The sequence below is a fragment of the Gouania willdenowi genome, chromosome 6, assembly GCF_900634775.1.
Source record: "Gouania willdenowi chromosome 6, fGouWil2.1, whole genome shotgun sequence".
Taxonomy (NCBI): domain Eukaryota; kingdom Metazoa; phylum Chordata; class Actinopteri; order Blenniiformes; family Gobiesocidae; genus Gouania; species Gouania willdenowi.
The window spans coordinates 54,035,470-54,062,758 of NC_041049.1; the positions used below are offsets into that span (position 1 = coordinate 54,035,470).

Sequence of the window (27,289 nt, forward strand, 5' to 3'; positions counted from 1 at the left end):
TGCACTGTGATAAAAGTTGCCCATCTCTGATCGAAGGCATTCGAGGGTATCGTTTTACTGCCAGAATGTTCAGGGTGGAATTAAACCTTGGCCTTTTTGAGGAGTGTTCACATGATATTAATGTTATTTACCAGACAATTTACCAGCCTGCAGTGATGAGTGATGATGACATTTAAGGATGAACTTGAAGCAACATTGCTGTTAGATGCCATTGTTCAAGTACGAGGCATTTTATTACATTCATTTATTGCTTTGTGTGTGTTTGCATGAGTACATGGGGATTCGATGAAGAGTCAGGGGAGTGTTGATTGGTCTCAGTAGAAGTCAGAATGTTGAGGAGACTTTCCCCAAGGATGAGGAAGAGGAGGAGAAGCAGGGACAACGTTTTACAGAAGAATAGATCCTGGCTGTGCTCGGCATCACACACACACACACACACACACACACACACACACCTTTATTTGTGTCACAGTTGCACACAGTGACAAGTCATCGCCCCTCATATACTCACTTCTTATCTGACGATGTGATGTTGGTGAAAATGATGCATGTGTTTGGGTCCATGCAGGGTGAGGTAAGAATCCTGTGCATTTTCATTGTGTAGATATTTGTGAGGTTTGTGGTAAGTGAGCGCATAGAGCTGCACACTTGTCTATTCTTACTCCTCTCACAGTGGGGGAGCAGACGGATTACCAGGGGATCCTGGTTAGCTGGTAGGAAGCAGGAAGCTAAAAAGGAAAGTAAGGAATTTTGGGTGGTGGGATGGGATGAGATGAACTACCAGGATAGAGATGAAGAAAGTCTAGGAAGGAACAAAGATAGAAGTAGAGGTAAAGTTAAAGATCTGAGAAGAGAAGGTGGGGGGGGGAGAACATCACGAAGCAGGGAGGAGGAGAGCTGCATGGGCTCTTGGGTGACTCGTTGGCCTCCCTTGGGACATCTTTCCACTTCCAAACTCTTGCTGTCTGTCACAATGCACACACACACACACACACACACACACACACACACACACACACACACACACACACACACATTGTGTCTGTCGTCAGAAGAGCAGCTGAGTCCTGTGAGGACGGGAGTCTTATTAAAACCACAGATCACTTTCTAGAAGAGAGGGCACCAGAGGCAGTGGGGTGAGGTGAGAGAGGGTGTAGTCTCAGACGAAATTACAGACAGACAGCCATGCACACAAACACACACCAACACTGAGTGTGGTTTGAGTCTGACGGCTCCTGTTGATCGACTAAATGAATATGACTACAATCATTGTTTAATTAATGATGCAACAAGCACTTTTCATTCAGCTCCTATTCCCCCCCACCCAACCCTTTGTATCGTCCACAGCACCAAGTTCCTCTCTTTCCTCTCTGTACCCCCCCCCCCCCCCCCCAAACATCCACCAATCCACGCCCCCCAGATTTCCCCCTGTGTGTCTGTCGAGGGTGGCCCAAAGATTCCTGTGCTAAGCCTTTGGCATACTTACAAGTGCACAGACGCACACACAGAACCAGACACAGCTGGCTGCTGCTCAGGTTTTCCAGAGAGAGAGAGCAGGAGCTGGGCACCAGAGGAGGGGTGCATGTGTGTGTGGGTGGGGGGGGGAGCAAAGGGAGCAGCAAAGGAAGAGACGGGGGAGAGTACAACATGCAGAGAGGGAAAGGAGGGATGGCAGGGAGGGGGTGAGTCGGAGAAGGGTTGTTGTGAAGTCATTTTTCATCACAGGGTTCATTTTTCACCGCAGAGTTCTCCTACTCTCTTCATCGCTCTATTTCTCTTTATCTGTCCTCTCCTCCTCCTGTTCCCCTCCCTTGATCCCGCTTTGTCTCTCTTTATCTTCCCTTTTTCCTCTTTTTTTCCCTGTCTGTCTCCCCTCTCCACACCCTCCCACCTCTCTCCCATTTCTCTCACCATCTTGCCTAAACTCTTTGCATCCCTGCTCTGTCTCTGTCTCTCTCTCTTTCAGCCTAGTTTCTTCTTTATGAAATATGGATGGAAGCAGTTTTGGGCACGCTGAGAGGTTTGCAGTCAGTGGGAGAGATGGAACTTGGGAACTGGTGAGGGAGAAAAAGAGAAGGAGGGGAAAAAGAGCAGGGAAGAGCCCATGTCTCACCAGACAGGCCTTGTGCATGCACCTAAACACCTCACTGAGCAATCTGTCAACATGTCAGCAACACATGTTTGGTAAAAAAAAATAAAAAAGAGAGAGAGAGCTTGGAAGGAGGGAGGAAAGGAAAAGAAACCTCTCCCCCCTCTAGTGGGAGTAATGGCTCCCACCAGGACTCTGGAAATGCTTTGAATTCAGCAGATTTCTATTGCGGGGTCCTCCCCCGGGGGCATCTTTTTACAATGCCTGCAACTCAGAAATTTGAGCCCGAGGACCCCTGGGGGCATCCTTTCATAATGCCTGAAAATGTAGGGTTATATTGTGTGCTCTTCCCCATGGGGCTTTTATTAATACCTGTATTCACTGCCACTGGAAATTACACAGGCGGCGCTGCAGGGGCTCGCGCTCGCTCCAGGAAGGGAGAAAGACTCTGCAGGGATTTTTTCTTTCTTCTCCTCTCTTTTCTTCCCTTCTTCTCTCCCTTTTCCCCCCCTTTTCCCGTCATCTTCTTCCTCCTCCCCCTGTTCTTTCATATCCTCCCACTTCGACTCGTTTTTCACTTAAAGCTGAGAAATCTATGTTTGTGTTTTACTATGGTCTACTGTCAGTGGTCATTTATATACATCAATGTATATATAAGTCCCTCCTTCGTCCTATAGACCCCTATACAAATGGAAACGAGCGCTGTGATTGCCAAGCCAATAGACTTCGACTTCCTGTATCGGAGTCTGTCAATCAAAGTGAATGTGGAACTGTGCATGGAAACAAGGCCGTGGGTCACAACAGTAAACAGGTAAATATGATTTTGGCTCTTATTTGACCCATAGAGCTATATCAGTGCTACCCAATGCGACCTTATGTTCCGCTATGCGCGTGCAGAAAAGTAGAGGCGTGGCTTCTAGTAGATTGGCAGAGGCAGTGGGAGGAAGTGAGGCTTTTTAGGGCGGGACATTGAGACGTTTCTCAGAAACTCTGGATATCAGCTTTAATGCAAGAGTGAAACTGTTGAATGTACGTGTGTGCGTGCGTGTGTGTGTGTGTGTGTGTTGGCACTAGCTAACCCTCTTGTATTCAGACTGACTTTGCTCTGAGGAAAAGAAGCACTTGATTAAAAATGTAACTTTTTTTCTTCTCCTCCCTCGCTCTGTCCTTGTGTGACTGTGTGTAGATCTTGCAGAGAGTAAATATTTGCATGTGCACGCGTGTCTTGTCAAAGAGTGTATATGTATGTTGTTCGTTTGTTAAATTAAAAAAAAAAACAAAAAAAACGAGAAGCTTAAATTGATAATCCAAGCAAATACGGGTTATTTTGACTTTGTTGAAAACCGATAGAAATGAAGTGTGCTTTTGGGGCCCTGAATGTTCATTAGAATTCTGCAGCCAAAGGGTTTGCTGCTTCTCTGGGTGTGTAGATGTTTGTTTGTCTTGATTTAGATAAATATTTACACAGCTAGATTATAGGAACCTAAATTTACATATTTCTAATTAAATGTTATTTTTCTGATCCTCCTGGTCAGATTATTTGCATTTGGACTTGACATTGCATTTATTTATTTTTTCTTCACACAACATGAAGCTCCTTTGTCTGCATCTAACTCACTTTAGTCGAGCATGAATTTTTGGCCTTTTTTCATTCATTCATTAAGTTTTATCTTACAAATGATGTGCCGCTACAGTTATAATCACTTTACTGATGATTCATGATACCTAAGATTCAAAGCCCAAAGCAGTGACTTCATCGCGATTATTCATTATTTATCACAGAATCTGTATACTACAATATTATAGTTAATGTTTGGTGAGTTGTTCTGTAGTCTCTTGCTCAGAAAAATCATGAAACCCCAACCTCTCCTGAAATGCCAACCTCATTTTTATTCTTAGCCTTAGGTCACAGCAGAAGAAATTTAAGGTTTCCTTTCTTTTGGAAAAATTCCAGACCTTCTTAACCAAAAAACAAAGACCTCCAAGTTACGATTAATGTAACTTCTGTACATGTTTTTATCGCCTGCAATGGATTTTGACTTAAATGCGCACACGTGCACTCAGAGGCACAGGCAGGTGAGTACTTCCTCACCTCTGCAAAACTCCAAAAGGAATACTGTGTTCTTTCTTACAGTACTAATCTCTTTTTAAATATTTAACAATACAGACAAATTTAAACTTGTGTTAAGAAAACACTGATTATCTCACGTCTTATTAGAATATCCTGAGGTCTTTTAAGAGGTAATTTGTCCCAAAATTTTGCTCTGAGACAGGTCGGGCCGACAATTATAAACATTAAACCTTGTCAGTATTGTACAATATTTCATGACCTCATGATTTGCGACATGGAACCGAATGAATCAAGAAGCGAGGTGAGAAGCAAATAATGCTATGTTTCAGGAAACTCAGAAATCTGCCTTTCCGAGTTAAGGATTCCAATCCCAGAGTTATTGATCTCAAATATGGTTGATTTGTATAATATTGTAATTTTTTTCAGAATTTAACAAGTTGGAGTTCTTACTTCAGGTGGCTTTCCAAGTCACTTTTTCAAGTAGAGGGTCAGAAAATCCTGAGTTGCTTTAAATGCAATGTTAGGTCACGTTGTTGGATCTCGTTTGGTCAAATCTGTTCTGCTTTGTGGAATTCTATAGATTTGTGTGTGTGTGTGTGTATGCTTGTGTGTGACGATAGAGTTGTCAGGGGCCTTCCATGGGGGGCCCCCTTCATGTGTGTGGGTTGTCTGGATAATGAGGAACAGGCCATTCCCTTAGATTCCTGCACCCCTGCCAGCAACTAGGACCCCCAAAACCTCTACCCCACCTCCTGCTGACACCTGGGCTACTCCCCCCGCCCCAAGCCTGTTTGTCCCTCCCTTGATCTTCATGGTTTCTTTCTACGTTAACTCTTCTGTCGACTTCCATTTGATACTCTCTGCCCGAACATAACTTTTAACTTCAGGCAAATTTAGCTTTTTTTGTCAACAGACTCTCACCTTTATTGACTTTGTCCCATTGACATCAGTCATCTTTGCAGTCTTTCTCTGAGCACACAGACTTCTGTCCTCCTTCTCCCATCCTTCCACACACAGTTTCTAAACTCATAACTGACCACATCCTTTCCATTCTACTGCTCTGTCGTTCCCTTCCCCCTCTCGTCTCTCCCCATCATCCATGTTCCCTGTGGAGCTGGCCCCAAAGCTCTGATCTCTTCTTCCATGCCCCCAACCCTCCCCACTGTGCCCTCCCAAGGCACATACACAGACATGCATACACACATGCACCCTGTGGCGACTGGCCCCAAAGCAGCCCCTGTTTGTCTCCCTTTTTCTGTTTTTACCCTTTCCTTTTTCCTTACCCCTCCTCCGTTGTCCCCACACCCTCTTTATTGCGTGAGTTACTGAAGTTGTTTTTTTTTTTTCAAGTTGCTAATTTGAGAACAGTAATTTTTAATGTTGTGTGTTCAATACAAGTCTTGACTTTACTGGCAATGAATATTTTTGGTTTTCCTCTGCAGCATAAGTTGGCTCTTTCGTGTGTGTGAATATAATATTATTTATCTAGTGTATATATTCTTTTAAGTTTCTCTTGTGGTCAATAAACCTCCCTGGGAAACATTCATTATAAACATCAGAAAGATAAATACCCCCTTTCCCCAAATAAAAAACAAGTTTTCCAAATCCTCAAAAGACTACTCACAAACTGAATTGGTTAAACTGAGGACAGAACTTCAGCTTTGTGATCATTCTTTTACAAGATGAAACAAGGGCAACAACAACACATTCGCTCTGTTAATGCAAACAGCAAGTCAGGCTTTAATTAATTGAGTGGGTTTTCTGTACAACTTTGAGATGTCGTAAGGATTTGGATGTTTAGATTTTAATTGCAGTTTTCAATTCTAATTTTTACCTTCCCAATGACAAATCATCCCTCAATGCAATAAGGTTATGGCTAGGATTTTTTCATTCAGTTCATCTTTTCTTGCTAGATTTGTTGCTATTATTTATTTACAATTTTTAAAGGTCCCATATTATGCAGTTTTTCATCAATTTCACACAGCTGTCAAAGGTTCAACAACACTGTCTTTGATATGCATTGCCCCAAACCCATCCGTGGTCCTGAATTTCAGCTCAAATTGAGCTCTTTTGAGAACAAGCTGGTGTTTCTGTGCCTGCACCTTTAAATGTGCTCTGTCTGTTTTACACCTACTTGGACAGCATTGCCCACAATTTAGGCTCTTATGTTGATTTGTACAACCAACAACAGAGCTATTTGCGTGTCTAGATCTGAGCAACGACATTGCGAAACACTACTGCTATCTCACCGCTGGACACACCAAACTTCACCTCGGGGATGAACGCCCCCCTCTCAGATGTCTGCTATCACCGTTCAGAGGAGGTCGACCTATGAAAATGACTCCTTTGGTTACGTAAAGACAGGAGCTGAATCTGAACAGCCTGTAGGAGCACCATTTTACCAGTGGGTGGGCTGCAGAGACCATGCAGGAATTACTTGTTTTCCTTATTCTGGGAGTTGGCAGGCTCAGGGAGGACCAGTTTATAGATGTAGAGACCAGAAAAAACGTGCTTTTCATAATATGGGACTTTTAAAGCAATTTTAGGTTTAAAAGTGTTAGCAATACTGTTATCACTATTCATTTTGATTTCTTACTTGCAGAGTATCTTAAGTGATGTATAAATCCAAGTCTTTGTTGCTTATACCAGTCCTCTACTAAAGTCAGTGTTCTCCTGCTTTGCTTAAAGGCTCAAATGTTCTTGGACAGAATGTGCTGAGTGGTGTCATACAAAACACTGCCCGACAGAAAACTCTTAGCAACACGCAAGGATTGTGGAAACTACTACGTGGCGGTAGAGCTGGGCGATATGGACCAAAACTCATATATCAATATTTTTTTCCCAAAATGGAGTTATATGATATAAATCTTAATAATTTTAATTCAAATGAACTCTGACCAGAAAGACAATTCTGGGTTAGATTTGCTGATACGAAATGCCACACAGGCACTTTTATTAACAAACCTTCGGCTTGTTCTCCTATGAAGGACAGCACTTGTGAGTGAGTTCTGTTGTGTGGCTTGTTTGGGTGAAGGTCTTGGGTTAAGACACACTAAATGTGCTTTTCATACTCTTCTGAGAAGTAGCAAAAGCAGCGACTCCTAAAACAGGTATTTTGATATAAGATTAGCTATAAAATAATATATATATATATGTGTATCGATATAGGCGATAAAATACAAAATTTGATATATCTTGAATATCGATTAATTTCCCAGCCCTATGTGGCAGTGCACTCGACAATGAGAGCTCCGACTGCTTACATTGACATTTCGCATAAGTATTTTTAAGCCTAAATTTAGGACGTTTTTTCAACCAAATCCTTAATTCTGCCTTGTACTCCCATGCATGAAAAATTGATGTAGCCTTGTTGGTCTGGTGTCCATTACCCTACTTTTGCTTTAATAAACTGGTACCATTAAGGACAAAAAAAACCCAAATTTGAGTGTAATACAAGGTGCTCCCTGGTGTGAAAATACATGCGCGCACACTCGTTCAGGAATCCACACACAGATGTGCAGAGTTGAGTCACAGACAGTAGTGGCAAAGGGCAGTGTACCACGGGGAGAGAGCCCATAATAGTTTTAACCCAGTGCTCAGGTGTGACTCGCCTTTGTCCAGCCAAATGTCAGAAAAAAGCACAACTCCAGGGAGAACCTCTGTGATGGAAGAGTGGGTTTGAATCTGAGTGGAGAGGAGAATGGAAACATAGACAGATGCAATGCAGATATATTAATGATTTCAGTTAAGCTAAGAGAGTGATGAAATTACAAACTTCTCTAATTTGTGGATTGGGTGCATTGCTGTTTTTGCCATGCACTCTGTTAAGGCTTCTGGTTATATGGGGGCTGGGAGCTGTGCTTGGATCTGTTCTCTCTACGCCTCAAGAGCTCCCTGGGGGAGCAGAAGCACCAACTCTGCCAGCCTTTCTCACAAACTCTCATTTACCCCCACTGCAATGCCCGAACACGCACACACAATGACGTCAGCTGCCCGGGCCTTCTCCCCTGGGTGCTCCGAGAACCCTTTGTTTCCCTTCCCCCATCCCCTTCCTGCTTTCCCTCCACTCAATCGTTCCTTCCTCCCCTCCTCACTTCTTCCCCTGTCCTTTGTCCCTAGAAATAGCCGTTCGCCTTATTGCCTGATTGGAATACACTTCACTGTTGGAAGTCACAGAAGAAAGTCATAGTCAAGTGTTTTTCTTAGTTGGTGCACAGAATTGTATCTTATGATGTGATTGTATGTTAATGCATCAATATTGTGCAGGTGGGTAATCACTGTTGTGTATTAAGATTAGAATAACTGATTATTATATATATAAAAGGAACAGTTTATTTTTCATTAAAAAAAATACTTAAATCTAAAAGATGGTGCATATCTGTCAGAATTTGCTGAAAACTGTGCAGTGTTGGTGTAACAGTTAAGAAGCGGAAGGTCAATGGTTCAAATCCAACCTGTGTCATCACTGTGGGATGTTGAGCAAGTCCCTTAACCCTAACTGCTCGTGTTGTATGTCGCTTTGGATAAAAGCACCTGCTAAATGAAATTGTATTATTATTGTAATACAATTGCATGAATGTAATTGATAATTGCAACATAATAATCTTATAACCACTTAATGTTTTCTGTTACGCTTAAAGATAAGTTTCCATACTTTTTGGTCCCATCTGTCTCATTTAGGTTATTTACTTCGTTCTTCATTCTTGTTCATTCTTGGCCATTATTGGGCAGCTGTGGCCTAAGGGTTAGGGAATCAGACTTATAGTATAACTGGAGGGTCGTCGGTTCAAATCCACTTCTTAATCTCAATGAGACACTCCTGTTTAAATAAAGGTTAAAATACAATGGAAATTCTTCAATCCAAACTTTTGATTTTCCACTGCTCCCATCAATGCCCACCCCCAGTTTCAGCACTGTGACTTAAGATTGAGAATTAGAGGAAACTTTGGAAGGCTTAAAAATGAAAGGTTTTTTTTTACCTGTTGGATTTAACCAAAAGGTTTTTTGATGTGAAACAAATTGGTTTCCTAGTAGCCATTAGGCCTCCTACACCTCATTCCTGGCCATATGGTAACTATGCCCAAAATCTTACCTCTTTACAGCACATTTCTAAGGTGTTGGGACTTTACTGGATTCCAATGCCAATCAGTGCTTCTCAATAGTTTTGTTAATATTTGTTTCTGTTCTATATAGTGTGTTAGAATCACGCTTTATGGATTTGCGTGGGGATTATAACACGTTGTTTTGTCCCTCCAAACAATGGTTGCATATAAAGGGAAAAAATATTTAAATCAATTCAGTAATAGACTGATTTGTTTTTGAAGATAGGTTGTGTTGTCATATCTGAATACAGGAGGATATAATAGGTGTCCCTGGTGAAGTTACTCAAAGTCCATGATTTCTATTTACGCATGATTGTATATGCACACAGACGTAAGTGAACATTTTGCATGTAGGCATTCCCTCCACTGTGTTTTCTGTAACATGCATGCATGTTTGTCTCCTCATGCGTGCTTCTGCTCTCAGCATGATTCCCAGAATTGGGGTTAAGGAGCAAGAGAATTCCTCCGTCGTATTCCCTCTTTGCTCTCCTCCCATCTCTGACATTCCCTCTCTTCCTGTCTTTGTTTTGCTCTCTCTCTCTCTACCTCACTCGTGCTAGTAGGATGTCTTGAAATATTAACCAATCTACTTCATTTTTCAAATATGATTAAAAACAAACTGCTAAATAAGTCAGGAGTCAGGGAGTCCTCTGGGGAGAGCATAAATAAAGGGCACTCAAACTAACAACAAACAAACACCAACAACAATGCTGAGATGGGAAGATGAATTGGAATGTGATGGAGGTGGAACTTTCATACATCTTTACCCAGCTTGTGTCACCTTACCATTGTTAACATGTCCAGATTTCTGGCTGTTTCCATCTTGTTTACTTTGTGAACGTATGTTGGCTTGTTCATATTATTAATGAGTGCAGCTCGATCAGAGCTTTTCCCTGTACTCAGTGGCTCAGCTGCTGACCCAGGTCAGCCACTTTTACCTCAGCAGAATGGTGGCTGGTTGCAGAAGGGAGCGCTCCACTTGCTCTTATTCACTCTTCCTCTTTCTGCTCGGTAAGTTCTAGGGCTCGGATTCCTTCTGATGGGAGGTGTGTAGAGATCTTTGGGGGGTTTAGGGTGGCTGAATGGAGGGTGCCAAGCCACATGGCCTGCTACTGAGCAGATAGTACAATTGTGTGAGAGTAAGAGTAAAGAACTGCTGTGGCTCGTGTTTGGATATTTTTGTATGTGCCTATGTTTTGAGTATGTGGGTATTCAGTGTGTGTTGGGGAGTTAGTCCTCAGAGAATAGTTTGTGTGGTGGTGATGGGGGCTGTAGTGACAGCTGCAAAGGTAGAATGGGGAGGGCTGACTGCTCGCTGACTGATAAGAGTGGGGGGGGTTGTTCACAGCGGAGACACGAGAAGACGACTAATAATTCTCCAGGGCAACACGCACATTTATACGCTGACATGGACTGAAGCAGCAGAGAGATGGTATGGGTAAAAAAAAGACGGGTGGGAGATCTCCGTCACTTTGTGCAGGGCTTTAAATTAACAGTTATTAACCAACCAAACAGTTCCTCTATAGGTGTCAATGAACATTATGCTTCTGTAGCACACCTTTCTCCAATCCATCACAGCATGACTTTTAAGCATAAGCTTTTAAGTCAGAGCAGTCAACTTGTCTACAAAAACCAATGCTTTAAGAACTTCAGTTTTGATGGACATCCCAAGTAGACAATAATGGATGCATCCTGGAAAGTTTTATTATGAGGCTGCATTCAGAAAGCAGGTCTTTAAATTTTGATTTGTAGAAATAAGATTTTTTGTGTATCCTCGTTCATATCAGACATTAAAGGCAACTTATCTCAGTTTGCACACTGTGTTTACGGAAGTAAATATTGAAGGTTTCTCATCTCGACGTGTATGTGGCACTGATAAAGTTTCTAAACAACTAAAAGTCAGGATCATAACAGTCAACTAATTTTATCACGTTTCAATGATGTAAAGGTGGGATAAATACAACTGGCAATTCAGACGGCAGTCATATTGTGAAATATTAGACTTGAATGAGATTTAGGACCACATACTGTATGAAAGTGGCCTTGGTCGATTTTTTTAACAGATTTGTGCTGTTCCAACTGCCTTTAACGGATCCAATACAGGTCGCATATGGGGAAGAAATCTGGTTTTGGACTGTATTTGAGTCTGAACGTAGCCCATGTCCCTTTTTTATTTTAAAATTGATTCATAGAACAATGCAACTCATTTGTTTTTTAATTGGGCCAGCAGCATCATCTTGGGAGTAAAATGTAAATGTGTTTTAAAGTGCCATGCAATGTGCAAAACTGTTGTCAATCACAAGTAATTTAACACAAAAAGTTTGTCCAACACTTAACGTCAAATTGGCTAAGTTTCATCAAATATATCTATGATTTATATGGGCTAATTTAGTCAAATCTTACTTGTAGTCTACCTCTCTTTTCCAGTCATACATTCTAATTTTCTTTCCTCGGTTCAGCTTTATTACGAGCCTCCGCGAGTCTTTAATTATTCATATCTTAGTAATACAATCCAAGTTTAACGGTTCAAACATTAGTACATAAGAAAACTCCTGAGGCTTGGTTTTTAATTTAATTCTTCCATTTAAATTAATTTTTGGGGCCTGCTTGTGCTTTTAGCTGGCTTCACTGCAGAGGGGAGGGACTTTGAGTAGAGCTACAGTGAGTGAAGGTGGCAAATGGAAAGGGACGGAGGAATTAGGGCTAGAGATGCTAACACAGGTGCATCCTTATGCATCAAATGCCTAACCTATTAAGACTTAAATAGGTTTACAAGTTCCAAGTCTTTGGATCTCACAGCTGTCAAAGTCAATGAGAGCACTTAGAAATAGAAATATGTTGAGTGTTTGAAAAGGATTAAGACAGGAATAAAAGATAAGGCAGGAGAGCTGGAACACATAATGAAAGAGATTATGTGGTATATTGGACAAGAATCACAAATCTGTCCCTCTATGAGGAATTTTACTGGTTCTACGGTCCTGTGCGTGCACGTGTTTTAAGTCAACGTTGTGCAAGACAGCAGTTTGGTTGGTCTCTGCAGTATGAAAGTCAATTGCTCTGGGACGTAGTAAGTGGTTCCTATCATAGAGGGTCCGGTTTTCCGTTTTCAAGTTTTCCAATATTCCATTTCAGATTTTAGCCATTTCTGCATAAAATGTAAACGTTTTTCCATATTTAGATGACTGTACTGGCTATAAAACTTCCTGAAATCGTACCAAACATGCTAAATACAGTTTATAGTGTGAACTACTTTTATTATTATACTTGTTTTGCTTCAGCGGACTTCAGCCAAACAAGTAGAGTGAGATTTTATTAACAATAATAATAATTATAATCAGGGGGGCTTTCGCCTTTATTTATTGTCATATATATTTACACATATATGAAATTTGTTCTCTGCATTTGACCCATCCCTGAGGAGCAGTGGGCAGCCACAGTGTGGCGCCCAGGGAGCAGTTGAAGGTTAAGGGACTAGCTCAACATCCCACAGTGATGGCCCGGGTGAGATTTTAACCGATGACAAGCCCGCTTCCTTAACCACTAGGTCACTACTCCACTGAACTAGATAATGAGCAAAATTGTACATATTTTTAATGTCTGCTACTCTGGCTAGACATCCTGTCACCCTTCTTCGACCTGTTTCATTTTCCAGCTTCCAGTCATTCAGAATGTATCTCATTCATCCACCTTTTGTTTTCGTCATAGTGTTTGTATGTTTTTGTCGCATCCTGTTTGGTCTTCAAATGACACAGGACTCTCATTTATAGACAGTTTTGTTTTTAGCCCTTTCCTCCTTCCTTCTATTATCTAGAGGACAGTTGCGTATGTGTACGATAGGGACAATAGCTTTTTATCTACTTATTCTATGTATTTGTTATATTTATTCAATAGCTAATGAATGCAGCCCATTTGTGCCTGTCTTTGGTCTTATTTGGGCCGTAGCCTGTTTCCTTTCCCCTTCTTCTCTCATGAGGTCTCTTTCACCTCACCTTCACCCCTTCCCTTTTTCGCTCAGTCTGCCCTTGACCCTCTGCTGGTAATCCTTTACTTCTCGAGGGAGATAAAGGTTTAATACATGAGTAATTATTTCACAGCAGTCATGTCTTGTGCAGGTAGCTTGGGTGAGATGCAGTGACTCATTTGTGCGTGTTTGTATGAAAGCCATCACTCGTCCGTGATTAAATGCATTTCAAGGAAATAAGCAGAAACTCTACGTTGACGGGTTCTGTAAAAACTTGACATGAAATTTTGATTACAGTCTATAGTTGTGTTGACAATATTATGTTAGATCAGTGATGAAAAATGCAGGTATTTAGTGAACAATAAGAAGAAACTCTTGACATTTAGATTCCCACAGTGAAAGTTTAGTTTTTTGCAGTTAAGTTTTAGTTTATTCTTGCTCCGTAGACGTGTGTGTTTTGTATATTTTTATACACGATTATTTGTGGATGCAAAGTGTGTGTCTATCCCTCGGTGCATTCCTGCTCTCGTTCCATCCCTCTTGCCGTCTGTGCCTCTAATCCCTGAGAGTGTCAGTAATGGCAGGTCCAGGTGTTCTGCACCGCTCTGCTCCTCCCCCGGAGACCGCTCTTCAGTGCGCGCGTATGTGCATGTGCACGTTTTCCTCTCATGGGGGATTTAGGAGTTTTGAGTAGGGGGCTGTCCAGGATCTCGTTCTCCAGACGGGAAGGGAGGGAAGGGGAACATTGGGCTGGAGGTACCCGCCTCTTGCAGCTTGCACACAGGCTTCCCCTGAGCACAGGACCCCCCTCCTCCACTGTTATCCACAGGGGCAGCTGAAATTCTCTCTCTCTCTCCCTCCCTCCCTTATTTTCTCCCCTCATACACTCTTCTCAAACCCATCTCTTTGTAGCCCACCTCCAAAGAAAAGCTGTGCCAATGCACCAGCTTGTACAAAAACACCCTGTGTGTGTGTATTTGTACAGAGATGGGTTTGTTTACCTGTGTGTAGGTGCGTGTGTTTTTGTTTTGAATGGCAAGCTCCAGCTGCCCACATCACTTATTTATAGGAGCCATGTACTCTTAGGAGATGTGTTTGAGTAATCTTGTTGCTACATCAATGCCATCCAGTTTGTAGCAGAAGCAGTTTGTTTCAAAATGATGAATGCATGCACAATCCTATGTGAGATTCTCACTAAACACTAATTATCCGTTATTATTCACAAGGCAACACTAATAAAGCTTTGAAGCATAACTCAGCTGTTATTATGCATAACTAAGTGCATTGTTACACTTATATGAGTACATCTGTGGCTCCTTCAGACAAACATCCAAGAGGCTCTTTAGGAGCTGGAGTATGTGTATATTACAGCAGATATGTAGCGTGTGTGTGAGAAGCGTGTGAATGTGTGACTAAGGTGAAAGGCGTCCTAGGTCACTGAAGGGTCTGCCATCTTTTCAACCCTCATTCTTATAAATAGATGATATAGCCGCCGGCATGCACACAATGAGACCGCACCACTGTGGTTGTGTATGTGTATCCTCGCCAACGTGTGTGTGCATGTGTAGTGTACTTTATGTATGCCTTGGCACAGTGTTGTTGTTTATCTAACACTGTTCCTGACAGCTGGTTCTCATTTCGAAGCGAACAAACAGCCGACGAGATGGACAGAGCAGCTAGTGTTGGAGGAGGGAGGGAAGGATGACTTGTTATACTGGGAATTGCACCGCTAACCTTTCCTTTTCCTGGGGCAGTTTTTTGACTCTGTGTGCAAATGAGATGAGGTATGTAATCAGATGAAAACAAGCAAGACAGATGAGAATTAATTTGGTGCAAGAAAGCAGAAAACACACCTAATTTTACAAGTGTGTTGTTCAGTAAAGTATTGATTTGTCTTCTAACTTCGTGTGTCATTTTATTGATGAGTGTTTTAATGTTGACTGCATTGACAGCTGATCATTCAGAATATCTCTGACAGATATTGCTGACTTTCTCTCACCAATGTTAGAAAAACTGCAAGTGTTTTCACTGTATGGTAAAGGAAAACTTAAAAAAAATATATATAATTAAAAAAATTAATAATTTGCATGAATAAAGAAGATTTTCAAGTTTAATTTTAGAGTGCAAAATTTAGGTGCCAACAGTGCACTATGGATTAAAATAAATCACCAGTTATTCAACAAATATGATTCAGTTTGTGTTTCTTTTTGCCGTGTATTTAAACAAAATATAATTTTTTTGACATCGCAGCCAAGCTCAGGCCTCTTCACACAGTTTTATTCACATTATGTAAGAAAACTGATATCAGACCCAACCTGTCAGTTCCAAAGACAACATCTTGATTACAACCATTGCTATGATATCAAAACATTATGATGTGTAAGGCCATCTCAAAGCATTGTTCTGATTTTCAAATTAAAACTAAAAACACACAATACTACTTGTATCCTGTCTTACTCGATTACATTGAAACATAGTTTGTGCCTCAATGTCTCCAAATGAAATGTGCTATATTAAGTTTCAGTGATTCAATATTTTAGACATTGTTCTATAAATGTATCATCTGATAAAATAACTGATGGTGAAGTAATTTACCAAAGGTAATTAAAAAAAGCTGCATAACTTGCTTCATTACCCATGCTGACCATGTATATAACATGGATCCAATCCTATGCACCTACTGTATATTTACATCAAACCATTTTTGATGTTGGCGTACAGTGTGATATGTTGTCAAGATAAAACTAAATTAGTCTTCTGCGAGCCCAGTGGCAGAAGACAAACCCACCCCCATCCTTAGCCCCCTGCCCCTAACCTTCTGCCCTGAAAAGAACTTGCAAACACACACACAGATACACACTGCCCATATGGAGCAGTTGGCGCCCAAAAGGGTCCAAAGCAGCCGGACTTATTCCCAGGTCCCCACTGCCTGCTCAGCAATGTGTTTGTGTGCATGTCCGTCCACGGTGTCCTCAGGGGCTCAAGACCATTGCAGGCTGCTGCATCTCCTTTGGCTGCTCTCACTTCACTTCATATGTACGCAGCTCTGGGTGGATGTGTATGGCTCGGCATGGATTTGTCCCAGCTGACTGCTTCCCATGTGTGTAGACAAGGGCAACAACAGAGGACACAGGCCAAGGGTGCAGCCATATGTAACTCATGCATCCAGTCAATAATGAGCCTGTGGCATGGGCGGAAAATTCAGTGTCAAACGTCGAGAGATAAACTAAACCCTAGCCTTAGAAACTTTCTGCAGTCCAGAAATGTGCCACAGCCTGAATCTGACAAAGTATCCTAACAGTGCAGCCCCAACTGGGGTCCTACTGTCACTTGATTCATAAGCGTGCGTCTGAAAATCCATTTCACTTTTTATTCTGTGTAAAAGAATGAGTTTCTCTTCTCCTACGGTCACATTAGATAGGCTGCGCAACAGGTATTTGCAGCCAAACAATCTGACTGGTCAAAGAAACATTCCTACTGTGCAATTCTCATAATGCATGGCAACCACTAAGCTGTGCTTAGCTTAACGGTTGCCATGTCGACTCATATTGTAATCACAGAGCCAGGTGGGGATCCTTGTTCCATTCTCTTGTCAAGCAATCCAAAAGCATGATGTGTGATGTTGAGACACACTTTCTCATTATTCTAGTTCATTATAACATTATTAACCATGTTTGTGTTTCTTTTTCAGTATTGTTACCAAACTCTGACTTCGGCTCTTCCTTAGTCAATATATCAACCAAAATAAAGCCCCTCTAAATGGTGCCCCCTAACTCATTCATCAAAAAAGAAATAAAATGTATTTGTGATAAAATGTGCTCGTTGGCCATCAAAAAAACAACAAAATAAAGGATGAACTTGATCCCTTGAGGCCATCAAAAATACACCGAAATAAACATAGGTAGGTCTAATAATCCAAATAAAAGCAACATTGAATCTTTATTCACCCTCTAATTGTGTTTGTGCATGCATGTGTTTTATTATATGACACATTCACAGCCTGACGTGTGTTGGGGCTGCCCAGAGTGAGCCAAGGGTGGAAGTTGTTTTTCTGCCCCCTGTGGTGAGTCTGGGGCTGTGTGTTTGAGCCCACCTGGGGCAGCCTGGGGCCATCGGAGGGGGCCTGGGGAGAGGGGGATAGATGGATGGAGCAAGAGAGAGATGGAGTGATGGGAGGTCAGCGGGAGTCCTGCAGAGAAAGGTGCTGGTCTGGGCCGATGGCCAACCGGCAAGGTGGAAGGGGAGGGTTAGATGGTATGATGGAGGGAGGGTGATGGAAAGTGAAGGGAGAGGTGCTGCACGGACAGAGAAAGCGACAGAATATGTTAAGATACACTGTTTGGTTCAAGATGAATTGACAATTTAGCTTTTGTACAGATCCACATTATTGTTGTTTAAAGCGAGGTAGACATAAAATTATATATATCTAATTATATATTATTCCCCTTTACTGATCAAGGGTGGCAAACACCAGATAATCCTATGTTTTCTAAGATTTTCCTTTAAAATTATCCTTTGATCTGAGGTGTGTTAAGAGTGCATTTGTCCCTATGATGGCTCTAAAACGGGTTGATGTTGACAGTCGTAAATATTAAACTTGTTCAATATTTACAACAAAAGCTCCTCGCTCGGGGAAAGCTGATGACTCATGACTCTGAGAAACACACATGTTGAAACATTCTGATATTCGAGTTCATTAGCAGCATGTCAAAATATCTCAAACATGGATGACTGCTATAATATTAAACATTTTTCTGACTTTCCCTAGTAGGAGCTCTGACTTCAGATGGTGTTCCAAGTCACTTTTGCAAGTCGGAGGTCGGAAAATTCCAAGTTGCTTAGAACGCAGCATTAGATCGCGTTGTTAGATTTTGTTTGATCATGCAAGATTTCTGTCTTAAAGGAAGACCGGTGTTAGAACAGAATCATTGTGTGTGTGGTGTGCCGTGTTGGTATTATTGAGGCACACACGTTACAATCAACACTCTTATATGCCTGATGTCATGTGTGGGGTCTGTAACAGATAAAAAACCTCTTCAGATTTAGAAATCCTCGCTTTTATTTATTTTATGCACTGTTTAAGTTTTTTCCTCTCTCGTGACGCACGCAATGATCATTGATTATTCTGCATTTGTTAGGAAAACACATTTGTCTGTTGACTACGCTCAGCATGTGTAAGTTAGCTTAGCTCTCTGTGTGTTATCCGTGTTAATTCAGCGTTTTCTGTTAGCTGCAGGTCGGCTGCAGTTTGAGCTCTTGGAAATGTTGCTCTGGGACTTGAAATCCTTCTGTTCTACCAGTTAACTCATTTGAATCAAACATCAAAGCATTATAGAAAGAACAACATACATTGTTTGTTTCTGCCTTTCAAGCATCTGTTAAACGCTGTTAACAAAACCAAACAAAAAACAAAAATGAAATTAGAGCTGAATGTCAACTTGCTGGTTTATCCCTTAATTAATTTCTTGCCCTACTGTTATAGGCAAAGTTCCGATGTAATACTTCTTCAATTTCTTTCAGTTTTTTTGTGTGTGCCTTTTCTGGGATGAAATAGTCTATAAACTTTCTCTTATTAATGATCTGGTCCTGCAAACTGAGTTGCTTTCATTTGATTTCTCTCTGTGTGACAGTCGTCACAAACTTTCTGTGCTCTGACGGGGGGGCGAGGAGACGAGTGAGGCAGAAACATAACGAGAAATCGATCAGCGTGTGTGTTTCTTCATTAGAATGTTTCACCAAGGCTGTGTCCTCCATGTGCAGCCGCGCTGTCGGGCCTATTAGAGGGACATGCAGGGCGTGCGCGTGTGCATGTGTGTTGTTTGCATGTGTGTTTGTGTGTGCCTATTGTGCAGGTAGACTCGGGCGGTCCGTTGACTGTTATTTCTTTATGATATACCCCCTGGTGAATCTCCTCTTCTCTACAATCCTTTCCCTCTTCTTTCATCCCACCATCTTCTCTCGCGTTTTTTGAGTTCAGTCTGTCCATCTGGAACATCTCCCCCTCCTCTCCTTTGGTCCCGTCCAGGCCCAGACACAGGGGTGAAGGCCAACACCAGGAGGGGAGAAACTGTTGGAGAAATGAAGGGACAGAGGGAGAGATGTCAGTGCTATAATGAGTAACAACATGAAAGGTGACAGAGGGAGGCAGCGAAGGAGGGAGGTAGTGGAAGCAAGATGAAGACAGACGAGTTGTGGGACTGCTGAGGACAGAGGGAGGGATGAAGAAAAGAGGGAATGGACGGGAAAGGAAAAGACTGCCGAGTAAGAGATAAAGCAGGAGCGGAGCGGTTGGGGCCCTGCGGTCCAGCCCGCTCCATTCCAGAAGAACAGAGAGGAGGAGGAGGAGACAGAGGTTTAAACAGCGTGTGTTGGCGTCCACTCGCTCTGCCTCTTTCTCTCCCTTTTTTCTTTACAACACTTTCTTTAAGATTTTTCTTTTCTTTTTTTCCCCCTTTAAATTCCTGTCCCTCAGCCATCCATCCTCCTCATCTTCACTCCTCTGGAGGATACTTCTCCAATTTAACTTTTCATTGAAATTTTCTACGCTCCCCCTCCCAGTCCCCCAGTTTCTCCCAGTTTGCCATTCGGCCTTGTCTTGCCAGGTCCCCTCGTGGCCGGCTGACAAAGGCACCGTTAAAAAGCCGTGTGATCCTCCATTTTAGCACCAGCCACGCTAGTCAGAGGATTAGGACTCTTTAATGACGCTAATCTCTCCTGCTCTTCTTTCTCAGCACACCCCCCCACCCCAATTGTGGATTCTCCCTCATGCTCTATCTGAATCTCTCCAGTGCATGCATACCCCCCCGCTCTCCGTACCTCACTTTTCCCACCTCAGGAACATCATCATTTAACCGACTCATGCTGCTTTGCCTGTAATGACCCACATGTATCCAAAATAATGCTGTGAATGAAACATGTTCAAAGTTTATGTTGACTTTTCATTGTCTCTCTTTCTTATCGCTAACTTGTAAAACATGCGTTAGGGATTTAGCCTTTTGTTCGTTTTGTGACAGAAACTGTTTGCAGGACTCAGAGTGGACCTTTTTTTTTTTCAAAGGACAAATGTTGAAAGCGAGCAGCATCTGTGTTACTAATGTTTCTCAGGCTACATTATACTCACACTTTGTTGTGCAGACAGCAGGGGGTGTCTGGATTGGCGTTTTATAGACACACTGTATTCTAAAACCAGCCCCACTCCATGCAGATGGTAGTTTACGAGTATTTTTGAGGTGGATGTTATGACCCGTCCCATTTTAACAACAAACAGTAAGGACATGACTAAAGCATGTAAATAATCATAGCTTTGAGTCATCTGTCTATTTGGGTTATAAGTCATGTCTAATGTTTATTAAAATATATAATCATGCATTTAGGTATGCATTTACTCTTTATTTAATCCTTTGTCAGCTTAGATAGCCAAAAGTAGATACTCCCTGGATTGCCGCTTTGTATGATAGTTTGCTTTCAAACCTCGCCATAGTTGCGCATATGGATATTATTTGTTAAATGGAGCACTCTGCTTGATTCAATAATAAGTATAAAATATAGATGGAGAAATACGATTGAAGTTTCCTACTCTCAAAATAGTAAAAAAAAACAAAGAAGAAAAAGTACCATTGGGGATCCAATGAAAAATGTCAGCTTCACTTGTTTCGTGCCCCAAAACAGGTTTAGCATAGGGCAACAAATCCAATAGAGCAACGTACAAAAATCTTTTAAAAGCATCATTAAAGCCTCATTTTTAGTTTTACAAAATAGTGACTGCATCATTATTTGAGAAAATTCTGAAACATGTTGTGTTGAATGCATATTCCTTATATTTGAAATGTTTAAAGTAATAACAGTTTACTACTACCTTACTGAGGATTTTATTGAACCCCCTCAGGTGTGAAATGCACAAAAATATTTTAAAACCTCTCAAATTTGTACAAATTAAAGTTTACCCTAAGGATTTTTTTTCAGAAGTTTATATTTGTTGAATCCAATTTGTTTCAGCGACATTCAAAATCATCCTCTGAAACCTTTAAAGTGGTTTTACCTTTCTTTTTGAAAAAAAATCTATGGTCCCTCTCTGTTTTCCACACAGTTTCATCATGACAAACTGTTGATTTTCCTGTATTTGTCCCCATATTGCTCTCATGTACTTTTCTCACTTATGTATTTTTTAATTCTTCTCTTGGTTTCTGTCTGTTGTTTCCCAACCTCTTTCAATCTCTGTTTCTGTGGTTTTAGACTAAGTGTTTATCTTGATCTCCTATGTTTTTTTAAGCCTCCTTTCTTTATTTTTGCTTTTGCTTTCAGTCAAATTTATAATTCAATGGGTTTACAGCTTATTTTGCCCGCTCCCCCCTCCTGCAGAGTTCTATTTGCTCATCGCAGTGCCTACATTTTTGCAGGAATCGATTCATCACAAGATTGTGTTTTCTACGTCCTCTCTGCAAGAACTAATCCACAGTAGAATAGGCGCACTCGTAAACGCTGCTGTGGATTGGGTTGAGGTGTAGCAGTATGTGTGCTGTGGTGTCTGTATGAAGCGGGAGGTGAAACCTCTCGGTTGCACCTCGTGTCTTCGCAGAAGTGTTTTGATTCCCTGAAGCATAACATTTGAAATAATTTTTGTCACATAACACTTTGTCTCTGTCGCAGCAGTCGGGTTTCCTTCTTTGTCTTTTTGATTTGTGCCTGGCTTAGTGGATATAACACCAAGATAAAAGCAAAGAAAACAGCTTTTCTTCCATTCTTTTCTTTACATTTTCCGGGCAAATGCTTAACAGCCACGCAGTTGTGCTTTACAGAGCGCACAAAGAGGAACAGAACAATATCAAACATTATTCAGCCCCCGCTTTTGTTGCTTTAAATCCATCCTGAAGTGTCTATTAAAGGAGTCGTGGCCTTTTTTGACGCCTCTGTGCCCGACTACACGGGGGGGGGGAATCGAGAGCGGGGAGGGGGGGAGCAACGCATAATCTTCTATGTATGACAGATAAAGAGAACGAATCTCGCCATCTTTCCGCTCTGCTCCCCACTTCTCCTAATCGCTTTTCCGACGTTTCAATCTGCCAAGGCTCTAATGAAAATATGATGAGGCGGATCTATGGTCCTCTGGGACGAATAGAGGGGAGGGGAGGTGAAGGGAAGGCTGGAACGAGGGACGGCTGCAGAGGGAGGATGAAGGGAGAGAAAATACACTCTGTCCTTATTTCTGGGCCCCGTCGGGGATACATAGTTCTTGGAGCTTTCTATTTAGATGTTGCTGCTTCTGGAGAGTGTCTTTCCCTTCAGTTTAATTCTCTCCCTTTATCTCTTCCATCCTTGTTTTTCTTATAGATGCATGTGCGTGTAACATGGATAAATGTGTTTGTTTAGTTGTTTATATCTTTTTTTTTTTAGTTTGAATTCCCACAGGAAGCTTTTTCTGCCTTTTTGCCTTCCAAGAAAGATGTAACTTCCTAATAATTGAATGCTCTAGATTTGAGCTCGATCTGTCTCTGTGCTCTTTGGTCTCCCTTTGTTTGTAGATATGTTTGCGTAAGACACACTTTCACCTTTGTTTGGTGTCTGTCTTTATTTCTGACAGACGGTGATGATGACCCAGCAGGTCTGTCCTGGGTGCCTTCCTCACCCTCCAGCAAAGATGTGGCCTCCCCTTCACAGATGCCTGACGGCTGCTGTGACCTTGGCATGGCCACTGGTGGTGAAGAAGAAGGAGGGACCGGTCTGCCGTACCCCTGCCAGTTCTGCGACAAGTCCTTCAGGTATCGACGCGCCGCATTTATGGATGATATCAGCTGTAGGTGGTAGACAATAACATCTGTGTTCTGTTTGGATGTTAGTTACACTCCTGAATATCAATGTGTACAGGATTAATCTGTAGTCTCAATATTTCCATGGTAACACCGACCACTAAGGCAAACAGTAAAGGAAAAGAGGTGAATACATTTCTCACTCAGCTCTCCAGGGAATTAGTCAAGACCCATTTTAAGAACAGCTGTCACACACACACACACACACACACACACACACACACACACACACACACACACACACACACACACACACACACACACACACACACACACACACACACACACACACACACACACACACACACACACACACACACACACACACACACACACAGAGAGAGAGATCAGTAGCCTCAATACTTCTCATCACTTCCAGCTGTCTTCTTGTTTCTTCAGGGTGTTCTGTAGAGCCTGACCAATATGGGATTATTAAGGCTGATACCGATATTGGGGTCTTTTAAAAAGCTGATATTCGATTTATCAGTTAATTGCCGCTGTAACGTCTAATATATGAAATAAGAACATTGATATACACAGGATCTATAGCAGAACACTACTAAATTAAAATAAGGTCTCTGAAGTCACTGATAGATAAGAAACTGTAATTTTGTGCAACCAGTATAAACCAGTACAAAACTAAAGTGGCTCAAATCTCAAATTTAAACATGGAAAAATGAAAAAAAGGTTAAATGTAACTGTAAACAATGAACCTGTGCACTTCTCCTAGTGTTGTCGTTTTGTAATAATTATTGCTGATTTATAAGTGGCAGCTTATAATGCAGAAAGCACAGAGCCACAGACATTCCACACAGCAAAAAAAAGTTGATAAATCAGTCATATCATAGCCTAATCGATTAATTGAGTGATGTTGATTAATTGATGATGGCTAAAATCGACCCGATTAACCAGTGTCTGATAAATAATGTTTGTTTAAGTTCCTGATAAAAAAGTTAACGGCCGTTCAAAAGCCATCAATAGATCAAAGTTTGCTTGTGACCAAATGGATCATTTATTGACATGTTTTCATAAGAACGGTTGACTAAAATGTGAATTCAAAGGTAAACAAGGAGGAGTGTGAGTGTGGGAGAAGTTGATAAAATGAAGCAGGAAAAGTTTAGGTCACTACAGATCAAACAAAAGCCTTGGAGTTGGTCTGATGTAAAAAAAAAAAAAGATGATTATAAATCAAACTGATATTGGTTAATATCTCACTGTGATTGGGATATCAGCTTCCAATCTCCTCCTATAAGCTCTTACATTGTGGCTGCCCATCATCAACTTCATCATCATCTTCTCTGTCTGTCCTTTAATCCCTCTCAGCCGCCTGAGCTACCTGAAGCGACACGAGCAGATCCACAGCGACAAGCTGCCTTTTAAGTGTACTTTCTGCAGCCGTCTGTTCAAACACAAGAGAAGCAGAGATCGCCACGTCAAACTCCACACAGGCATGTGCACAGCACTGGGCTAATAGTGCTTAATACTTTCCTTTGAGCTACTCTCTTTTATTACTTCTCCTCTGTTTACATTGAGTATTTAGTTTAAGTTCATATTTAATTATTATCTGCAGTGTACTGATGGGTTTGGATAACACAGGGGCAATTAGAACCACAGAGCAGATGATAATACTAAAAAAAGTACAAAATCCTGAAGTGATTCTTGTTCTGTATTGATGTTTTGCGAAAGAACCATGAAGTAATTATCTTTAATCAAACTGTCACGTTATACAGGAGATAAAAAGTATAGCTGTCAGGAGTGTGAAGCTGCGTTCTCTCGCTCAGATCACCTGAAGATTCATCTCAAGACGCACAGGTAACAACATCTTTTGATCGTTTCATCAGAAAGGAAGAATATTACCACTAAAGTCATGTTTGTTTTTTTTTTGTTTTTTTTTTCGCCCTACACATCTAGCTCTAGTAAACCTTTTAAGTGCAGTGTGTGTAAGCGGGGCTTCTCCTCAACCTCATCACTGCAGAGCCACATGCAGGTAAATTGACTTCACTTTAGATTTTAGCAACAACTTTTTATTGCTAAAAATTGCAGTAAATATGTCTGAGACTGAAAAAGTGTTGTTCTGAATATATTTTACCCACATTCTTATTCTGCACAGAGTATGAGTCATTAGTGTTAGTCTTTTTTCCAAAGCTGTCTGTCTCTGACTGTGGCAGGCTCACCGTAAGAACAGAGAACATCTCGCACTGAGGAGTGGGCGAGACTGTGGAAAAAAGGGCAGCGGGGGAGACGCAGACCTGGAGCAGGATCTGTACATGTGCGATTACTGCGAGGAGACATTCAGCCAGACCGACGAGCTGGAGAAACACGTCCTGACCAGACATCCGCAGCTGTCTGATCGAGCCGATTTGCAATGCATCCACTGTCCTGAGATTTTCCTGGACGAGGCGTCTCTCCTCACACACATTGAAACGCAGCACGCCAACCGCAAGCACAAGTAGGACATGGATCTAACTTTGGATTCAAAGCCGATATACTCCCTAACGTGGAGTTGAGTTTTACAGGCCTTTCTCTGTGTTCCTCAGATGTCCCGTCTGCTTAGAGCAGTTCCTCTCTGTTGAAGACGTCTACTGTCACCTGGACAGCCATCGCCAGCCCGACTCCTCTAATCACAGCGCTGCTAGCCCTGACCCTGCACTGGGCAGTGTTGCCTCGATGAGTTCAGCTACGCCAGACTCTAGTGCTAGCCTAGAAAGAGGCTCCACACCCGACTCTACACTAAAGCATGGCCAGGGTAGTGAACGGGGCCGCAGGAGAGCCAATGAAACCACGGACGACACGAGAATCACCCTGAGTCATCAAAGTGCTGGTATGTTTGTTGGGTCACACTTTATTTTAAGTTCTATACATATGGCTGACGTTACGCTGTCATTATTATGAATATACGGTGTACATTTCAGGACATCCTCAGGTCTCTCACTGTGGTATCAGGAAAATTTCTGTCATTTATCAGACCAAACAGACTCATGACTGAGCAAAACCTCCATCAAATCAAATGGCCTCACTTATTAAAGCAAGTGTCGTCAAATGACACGGCTTCAGGCTTAAAAATAAATGTCATCAGACACAACATGGTGTTTTATTTTGAAGGAACCGAAAGTACACATGACAAAGTAAGTTGAAAAGCCATTCTTTCCTTTTATTTTTTAGAAATTAGGATATATCAACATATTGGTTGATTAATAAATACATAGTTAGATGAAACATTGTTACATCTTAACCTTTTAAAAAAGAAAAAAAGAAAATAACTTACTCTCGTATTCGAAGCAGCACATCTTGATGACATCATGTGTATTTCCAGTTTCTTCAAAATACGTGAGGCCATTGAGTCTGACGACTTTTATTTTGATGGCTGACGCTTGCTTTGATAAGTGAGCCCTTTTTATTTGACGGAGGTTTTGCTGAGTCATGAGTCCTTTTGGATTGACAAATGACAGAGGGTTCCTGAAACCTGATACCTCACTCCGAGACCTGAGGATGTCCTAAAATATACACCGTATGTATAAGGTGTCAATAAGTATCGTTCGCTAAATTATGACACCTTTGAAGCTATGTTGGCATTTTTTGGGTTAAGGTAACAAACAACACTTAATGACTTCAATGTACCTTATTCATGCTAATGACAGGTGTCATGTCATAATAATGACAGCGTAATGTCAGCTTCATGTAAATAACTTCAAGTGAGGTATTACTGTTTGTTCTATATTTACAATGAGCAGGTAGTCCATTTCATCTATGTATGTTAAAGTGAGAGGTGCCATTAATGACTCGTCTGTACAGGTGGGGGAGGTAATTGGAGCAAAGTGACGTACTCCTGCCCGTACTGCTCAAAGAGGGACTTCCATAGTCTCGCTGTGTTGGAGATCCATTTGAAGACCATCCACGCAGATAAGCCTCAACAAAGCCACACGTGTCAACTCTGCTTGGAAACACTGCCAACACTCTACAACCTCAACGAACACGTTCGCAAAGCTCACCGAGCCAGCGGAGGAACTGATGGAACCACGACAGGAGCGTTCCCCCTACTGCAGTTCACCAATGTCACAGCATTCCACTGCAACTATTGTCCAGACATGTTCGGGGACATCAATTCTCTCCAGGAACACATCCGTGTGTCCCACTGCCTTCCTGGTGGCGTTTTGGCTGGTTCTACCACGTTAGGTGTGTTCAATACTCCATTAATGATGTTACGGATAAATATTGATGGACCTAAACTGGTTTGTCTGTGGTGATCACAACTATTATTTCTGC

The 27,289-nt window shown here is 41.7% G+C and overlaps 1 protein-coding gene across 6 annotated transcripts in view; it reads left to right on the forward strand.

The window, feature by feature from the left end:
* Nucleotides 1-27,289, forward strand: part of znf423 (zinc finger protein 423) — a 165,036-nt gene that overhangs the window by 52,020 nt on the left and 85,727 nt on the right. For all 6 annotated transcript variants that reach the window (XM_028449702.1, XM_028449697.1, XM_028449701.1 and 3 more), the window contains exons 4-10: nt 22,801-22,978; nt 24,350-24,474; nt 24,757-24,838; nt 24,938-25,013; nt 25,195-25,475; nt 25,564-25,847; nt 26,819-27,199. In XM_028449702.1, the coding sequence (XP_028305503.1) occupies nt 22,801-22,978; nt 24,350-24,474; nt 24,757-24,838; nt 24,938-25,013; nt 25,195-25,475; nt 25,564-25,847; nt 26,819-27,199 (1,407 nt within the window). The remainder of the gene's footprint in view (nt 1-22,800; nt 22,979-24,349; nt 24,475-24,756; nt 24,839-24,937; nt 25,014-25,194; nt 25,476-25,563; nt 25,848-26,818; nt 27,200-27,289) is intronic.